Raw genomic sequence first — 7,919 nt, 5'->3', positions numbered from 1 at the left:
GAACAACATGCATCGTGCTGCAGTTGGCTGAAACGCACCCCATGAGCATCTTCCTGGCTGCCTGGCCCATCTGGGTTGAGACTCCCTGGCTCCAGGCTCCAGAAAGGAAATGGAGATGAAACACCATCTAACAGAGAATCCAGAGTGGACAGTGTTTCCTCAGAGGGAAAGAGGTCTCCAAGTCTAGGAGAATTCCAGGAGGTGGGGATGCAGTGAGTGGGGACGCTGGCGCTGAGAGGGTGGTGAAAGGCAGGAAGGGGAAGAGAGCAGGCTGAAGCAGACTAGATGTGTATTGCTGTTCATGGGGCTGAAAGTTTCCTGCTTCTTCCCGTGAGCCTTTTTCTCTGTTTTTAGGAGAATAATTCTGCTTCATGAAAGGATGCCAATTCATAAAATCAGCTGCAAAAACTCGGTATGCATGAGTTTTCCTTCACTAAAGGACTTTATTTAATAGTTATATAGGAAACAAGCTCATTTCCTAGAGTGCCGATTCATGGAACAAGTGACTGGGGTCTTTCATGTATTTTAGGCAACCACTGGGCATGTTGGTGGGCCCAGTTTATGGAAGAAGGTGGAAAATCTCTGGGGTCAGGAGACCACAGCTTTCTTTCTGGTTCTGCCATGCATTGGCTGTGTGGCTCTGGGCAAGTCTCTCTCCCTCCCTAGTCCTTGGCTTTCTTATATGTAAGTGCCCTGTGGCTCTAGGTTCTGGGAACACTTCTCTGTGATTCTATTTCAAAGGGAGATGCTGAGGGAAGGTAGCAGGCAGAGCTCAAGCAGCCGAGATGCAGTGAAGGTGGCGACGGAAGGCAGAAGGTGAAAGCTTGATCTGTCCTTATCATGTTAGGTTCTGGGGGAAGAAATGGCCGTGAGCCACAATGACTGAGGAATGAACAGCAAACCAAACAGCCACAGTTTCTTTCCCTCAGTGTGCACAGTGGCCTTTGCCATGAACCATAAAGAACACTGAGAATGACTGGAGGAAGTTTTTGCCTCACGTTCAACCCTTAGGCTGGAACAAGTGAAAATGCCAGGGATTGTTAAATTCTTTATCCCTGACCGGCACCCACACAGCTCAATTGACTGGCCTGCAGCTTAGGCAAGAGGGAGAAAAGGGGTGAAGAAAAAGAGAGGGATAGGGTATGGCTGAAAAAGACAAGGATTCATTTAAAGGGCATTGGGAACTGAATAGAGATGCTGCAGGAATCACAGATTGCGTGTTCCTGGATTATACGAGGCAGTGAGATACCAGTTCAAGGGAAGCCAGAAGGCCAGACTTCTAGTCCAATGTTCTTCCTTTACAAGCAGAGTTATCTTGAGCAGGTTGCAAGGTATAACCAGAAACCAGTTGCCATGGAGTCCAACTCATGGCAATCCCACGTCTCTCAGAGTAGAATTGTGCTCCATAGTGTTTTCAATGGCTGATTTTTGGGAAGTAGATTGCGTGGCCTTTCTTCCAAGATATCTCTGGATGGACTTGAACCTCAACACAGCTGAGCATGTTAGCACTTTCTTAACATGTTAAGTACCACCCAGCGTTTTCCCAAAGTATGAACTGAAAGCAATAAGATTACTTACGTTTCTCTTTATCAGAAACTATTTTACTGCATTGAGTTGGCAACGTAGGAATGATCTTAGGCCTTTAAATGAAAAGAAAACATTCCTAAGAGAAAAGGCAAACCAATTTGAACCCAGTTCTTGCTAACTATAAGATATTTTTTGGAAAAATTATTGCAGCGATGTTTACTATCTGATTCAGCAACTGAGAATAGTACCCTTTAGTCACCTGTAACAGACACTGATTCGTAAATGTCTCAAGTTCAGGTCTAACTTTAGAACCTGTCAAATAAGAATAGAAGCTTTAGAGCAAAATGTGTTTTCCCCAATCTCAAAGTGCTTCACAGATATTGAAGATGTTACAGATATCAGACAACATATAATTGCTCAAGTGCAAACATTACTTTAAAAGTTACTGGTGAGGCTACCACATACATACTGATTTGGATGGACCTCCGATACTTCTTGGTACAGCTGGCGGATTTTTATTTATTTTGTTTATTTTCTCTTTGTGTTTATTAATGCAAAACAGGGATTCTTAACCTGGGGCCCAGAAAGTTTGTGAATTTGGATGGGAAAAAATTACATCTTTATTTTCACTGCCTTGTAACTAAAATTTACATTTAGCATTTCCTTCCAATGTAGACACAGTCCCAAACCCACAGTAGTATAAGCAGTACCTGTGACTCTGTAGTGTCAGTAGAAATCACAGACATCTTCCTATTATGTTACAGCAGCTGCCAATGTCATAAAATATCATTTACAGTCAATATTACTTTGAAATTAGACTCCCCTGCTAGTTCTTGTTTTTAATGTGCTCGTAAAGAAATACATGTGTATTTCAATTTTTTTTTTGTTTGTTTGTTTGGTTCAGCTAGTTGCCTTTTTTTTAAATTGTGCTTTAGATGAAGGTTGACAGAGCAAATCAGTTTCTCATTAAACAATGCACGTATTGTTTTGTGACATTTGTTGCCAACCCCACGACATGTCAACACTCTCCCCTTCTTGACCTTGGGTTCCCTGCTACCAGCTTTCCTGTCCCCTCCGGCTTTCTCGTCCTTGCCCCTGGGCTGGCCGCTCCTTTAGTCTCGTCTGGCTTTCGAGGCCTTTCTAATCTTTGGCTGAAGGGTGAACCTCGGGAGTCACTTCAGTACTGAGCTAAAAGGGTGTCCGGGGGCCATACTCTCGGGGTTTCTCCAGTCTCTGTCAGGCCAGTAAGTCTGGTCTTTTTTTGTGAGTTAGAGTTTTGTTCTACCTTTTACTCAGCTGTGTATTTCAATTTTTAAAAATATTTTGATAATTGTATTTCAATACCATTTGTTTCCTTTATAATTCTTCATATTTTATACATTTAAAAACTTCTCTCCGAGAAGAGCTCCAGAGGCTTCATCAATGGGGTTCATGGCACACACACACACACACACACACACACACACACACACACGCACACATGGTAAGAACTAGTCCAAAGGCTAATGTGCAAGACTGAGGTTAAAAAGCTCTCCAAAGATACGCCCACATTGGTTTTAAAGCGAGGAGTAAGGGAAGAATTCCGCTTTAAACTATTTCTACGGGAAGGCTGCAAGCTGAAGGCCGGTGGGAGTGCTGTCCTTGTATGCTAACTGGCCTGCTATTTCTCTGTCGCTGCAGCAGGGGCGGACTGTCTCTGGCATGTCTGTACCACTGGTTCTAGCACAGTGCCTGGTGCAGAGCAGGTGCTTGATAAAGTGTGTGCAGAGTGAAGGAAAATACAAAATATAAATAAATCCTTGTCGAAATCGGCATGCTGGTAGTCATGCTAGGTGAGATGGGTGCGTGTTTGAGTGTGTGTGTGCAAAACGAGTTGGGGGTACTGGAGGTGGGGGCACTGGGACTATTATTGGGGTGTGGGGCGTGTAAAGTGGGACATCCTTGTCTGAAAAAATTTCAGAAGAGACATCTTTGCAGTGAGTTTTTAAGAGTCTTGCTGGCAGTGTGAAAACAACCCCTCCTTGCACGGCCCCACCCAGACTCACGTGGCCACCGCTTTCTCCCCACACGTGGGGCTGGCTTCCCAGTACATCTAAGGCTCTCTGGAGCTCGGGCACGAGCCGGCAGGGCCACTCATCCAGACACCTTGCCGTGCACAGACCTTTCCAGAGGAAGCCTCGCCCAGCCTCTGAACTGAAGGCGTCTGTGCGCGCTTCTGCAGCTGTGGGCCCACCATGCCAGCTGTCCAGCTGCTGCTCCTGGCCTGCCTGGCATGGGGTGGGGGGTCTAGGACAGCCCAACTCTGGAAGGCTGACGATCGGAGCAGCCGATGCCAGTACACCTTCAGCGTGGCAAGCCCCCATGAATCCAGCTGCCCTGAGTCGGGCCAGACCATGCTGGCCATCCAGGACCTCCAGAGAGACAGCAGCACCCAGCATGCAGACCTGGAGGCCACCAAGGCCCGGCTCAGCTCCCTGGAGAGCCTGCTCCAGCGGCTGACCAGGGATCAATCTGCTGGACCCCAGGACACCGAAGAGGGAATGCAGAGGGAGCTGGGTACCCTGAGGAGGGAGCGGGACCAGCTGGAAAGCCAAACCAGGGAGCTGGAGACGGCCTATAGCAACCTCCTCCGAGACAAGTCTACTCTGGAGGAAGAGAAGAGGCAACTGGGTCAGGAGAACGAGGACCTGGCCAGGAGGCTGGAAAGCAGCAGGCAGGAGGTAGCAAGGCTGAGAAAGAGCCAGTGTCCCCAGGCCCAAGACACGCCACAAGGCTCCAGGGAAGGTAGGAATGCCAGGTGGAGGGGCCCTGCATCCAGCAGGTGATATGGCTCATGGCGACCTGGTACAGAGGCCCCAGGCCTGCCCTTTCTGCCCTGCCTGCTCTCCCAGAGACTGCACATCCAGCACAAGGCTGAGCAGTTGAGGAGGACAATGCAATCACTTTCATGTATTTTTAAGTAATTTAGCTCCTGATAGTTTTGTTTAGGTCAGTGGTTCCAAGTTCTTGCGGCTGTCCGTAACAAAATTTTCACAGTTCATAGCCAAATGAGAAAGGTAAGGACCAGGCAAGATATATATGTATATACCAGAAAAGCCAAACCCACTGCTGTTGAGTCAATTCTGACTTATAGCGACCCTATAGGACAAACTAGAACTGCCCCATAGGTTTCCAAAGAGTGGCTGGTGGATTCAAACTGCTGACCTTCTGGTTCGCAGCCATGTTCTTAACCACGGCACCACCAGGGCTCCATATATGTATATATGTATGTATATTTATACATGTATATGATCAGTACAAAGTTCCCAAGTGCCCATTTCAAAAATTACCCTTTTTTGAATATTTGCTCAGAGATTGTTATTTCCTACCTTTTGGTGTTAAAATGACCTCTGTTTATGAAATTACAATAGATTTATGAAATGGTAACTGGTGATAATTTTGATTTTTTTAAATGTCCTTCTTTGGCAAAATAAAGAGGTGGAGACCCTTTGTCATTTCCCTCAATATGTTGTTTTGGAAATTTTCCTACTCTTCTGTGTCACCAGACACAGTCCTGGGGCAGGTTTTTCTAACTGGGATGCTCTTCTGTTCATCCTGCTTCCTGCTTCCTGAAGGTGAGCCCGTGAGTGTGTATGAGTGTGAGTGTGCATGAGTGTGTGTGTGTGTTGTAGTGGTGGCGGTGTGGAGGGGGGCACGTTGCTCCCATTAGTTGGGAAGGCAGTATTTCACGTTTTTGTGAAAGTTGTCTTCCCAAATATTCACTGTTTAAAAGGTTTTCTAATAATAAGGAAACAAGCAGGCAAATTTCAGATCATAGGACAATTAGTTTGGACTCTTCAAAGATGCCAGTGTCAAGAAAGAACAAAAAAGAAAAGGGAATAGCCTGCTCTAGATTAAAGCAGACTAAAGAGATCTGTGAGGAGCCCTGGTGGCACAACAGTTAAGCACTCAGCTGCTAACCAAAAGGTTGGCGGTTCGAACCTACCCAGAAGCTCCAGGGCAGAAAGATCTGGAGGTCTGCTTCTGTAAAGATTACAGCCTAGAAAACCCTATAGCGCAATTCTACTCTGTCCTATACTGTCACTATGAGTCGGAATCGACTCAGCGGAACCTAACAACAACAAAGAGATCTGGTGACCAAATGCAGTTCATGATTGTTGATTAGCTTCTGCATCGGGGAAAAATCTACAAGGGGCGGGCTTGGGATAATTGGGGAAATTAGAATGTAGACTACTTATTAGACCGTATTGTTATATTAATATTCAATTTCTTGGGTGAAATGCGGTATTTTGGTTATGTAGGAGAATATACTTGTTCTTAAGAGACATATGCTGAAGCACCTAGGGGTGAGGGGTCATGATGTCTGCAATTCACTTTCAAATGGCTCAGCAAAGCCTGTAAATATAGAGAGAGTGAAAGAAAAGTAAAACGAATATGGCAAAACATTAACAATGTTGAGTCTAAGTGGATGGTACCCCCAAAAAAAGTTGCTGTCAAACTGATTCCAACTCATGGAGACCCCATCTGTTTCAGAGTAGAACTGTGCTCCATAGAGTCTTCAAGGTTGTGACCTTTCAGAAGCAGATCGCCAGGCCTTTCTTCCAAGGGACCTCTGGGTGAATGGTACAGGGGTGCTTATTATACTCTTCTTTCAACTTTCCTATAGCTTTGAAAATTTTCAAAATAAAATGATGGTGAAATATATTTTTTTAAAGCTTTCTACATAAAAGGTGAGATCTACATGGGTGTGAGGCTAGAACCCCTGAGAGTTAATGCCTGGGTGGGAGCCTGGGAAAATCATTTGACCCTCTGCACCTTAGTTTCTTAGCTGTAAAATGGCAGTGGAAATTTCTTCTGTGAATAATACTTTTTGTAGGGTTCAAATGAAGTGACTTTATAAAGTGTAAAGGATTTTTTTAATCCTATACTGTTAGAGTTGGAAGAGATCCAATTCTGAATTTTACAAAGAAGAAAGTGACGTCCAAAAATGCTAAGAGGCCTAAGTTTCTAGAACTTAGGTGGTGCTAGAACTTAGACTTAAACTTGAGCCATTGAGGACAAATGAAAAAAATTACTATTACTAGAAGTATTATAAGGTGTTAATTATTTCAGACTGTTAACTGAGTGAAGTTAGATTCTCAAAAATCTGTGCATGTATGTATGAGGGTGTGTGTGTGTGTGTGTGTGTGTGTGCGTATGTTTGCATGTCTATGTGTGTGCATGTGTGGTATTTGTGTGTGTGTGTGTATGGGTGTGTGGCGTGTGTGTCTGTGTGTTCATGTGTGTGTGTGTAAAACAGAGGCAATGTTTTCTTTTTATTGTCTGTAGTCTTTTAACAAGTCTTTAGGGGATTTCCTGACATGTTCTCTATATTTCTTTTTATCCTTGGCTTTTGCTCTGCTTTTAAAATAAGGGCAAAATCCTGTTATAATGAACTCCAGACTTGGAAGTTCTTTTCACGTAGTGGATTTTTTTTTTATAAGCAGGAAATTACATTAATACAAGAACGTTGAACTGGAATGGGACCTAGAAGCATCTAATGCCACTAGCTCATTTTCGCAGATGTGGAAACTGAGGCTTAAAGGGTTAATTGAACTTATCCATGCCGTCTCACCGGTTAGCAGCAGAGCCAACACTAGAACTCAGGCCTCTCCACCTAAGGTGTAATGACCTTCCAGGACCTCCAGTTGCCCTATGGCTTAGAGAACCCAAAGACGAAAGACAGGAAAGTACTTTTAAACATCAGGGAAAGGAATGCTTGGAACAAAAGGCCTTCTTCAAGTCCTAGATTCATGGGGAGTTGGAATTTAAGTGTGGGTGTACTTTTATGTAGGGTTGGCAATAATTGAGGTGTGGAGGGAGAGGGCTTGGTGAGGCTGAGTGAACAAAGGTAAGGGCTGAGAAGGTGGACTTTTTCTTACCCCACAATACTCCACAATCATTCACAATGTCACCACCACTTTATCGTGTAATTGTTACAAGGAAAAGATCTCCTTAGAATCATAGAAATGCAGCATGGATACACCATCTTGGACTCCTATCGGAGACCAGCAAACGGGGGTACGAGAAAGCAGCCTCATGGAGCGTCCAGCGGGAGACAAAACAACCGGTAACTTGCGGTGTGCGCTTTCCCACCCCCCACCCCTCTTTGCACCGGCTCAGCCTCCTCTGCTTCCCGCCTCCAGGGTCTCTTGACCCGGAAGCGCCGGCTGTTTGGATTCCACACACCCAAGCGGGTGGCTCTCTGGGTGCCATTTGTTGGCTGCTAGTGTTGCTTTTTTTTTCTGCTTCTTTTGATTTCTCATGTGTCTCTCGCCACCTCCCCCTCCTTTCACTCGAGTGCCTGGCTCCGTGCGCCACCTTTGCTTCTTCCTGAGGGGCTGCAGAGCGCC

General features: G+C 45.2%; 1 protein-coding gene across 1 annotated transcript in view; it reads left to right on the top strand.

The window, feature by feature from the left end:
• Positions 1-3,737: 3,737 nt before the first annotated feature.
• The window catches only part of MYOC (myocilin), an 18,684-nt gene continuing 14,502 nt past the window's right edge, over positions 3,738-7,919 (top strand). Inside the window, exon 1 of the mRNA XM_004384108.3 lies at positions 3,738-4,311. Coding sequence (XP_004384165.2) covers positions 3,762-4,311 — 550 coding nt within the window. The 5' untranslated portion in view covers positions 3,738-3,761. The remainder of the gene's footprint in view (positions 4,312-7,919) is intronic.

This window comes from Trichechus manatus, unplaced genomic scaffold (genome assembly GCF_000243295.1).
Source record: "Trichechus manatus latirostris isolate Lorelei unplaced genomic scaffold, TriManLat1.0 scaffold00117, whole genome shotgun sequence".
Taxonomy (NCBI): Eukaryota; Metazoa; Chordata; class Mammalia; order Sirenia; family Trichechidae; genus Trichechus; species Trichechus manatus.
Note: the sequence above shows the minus strand (reverse complement) of the source record. Positions and strands in the feature narration are given on the sequence as shown.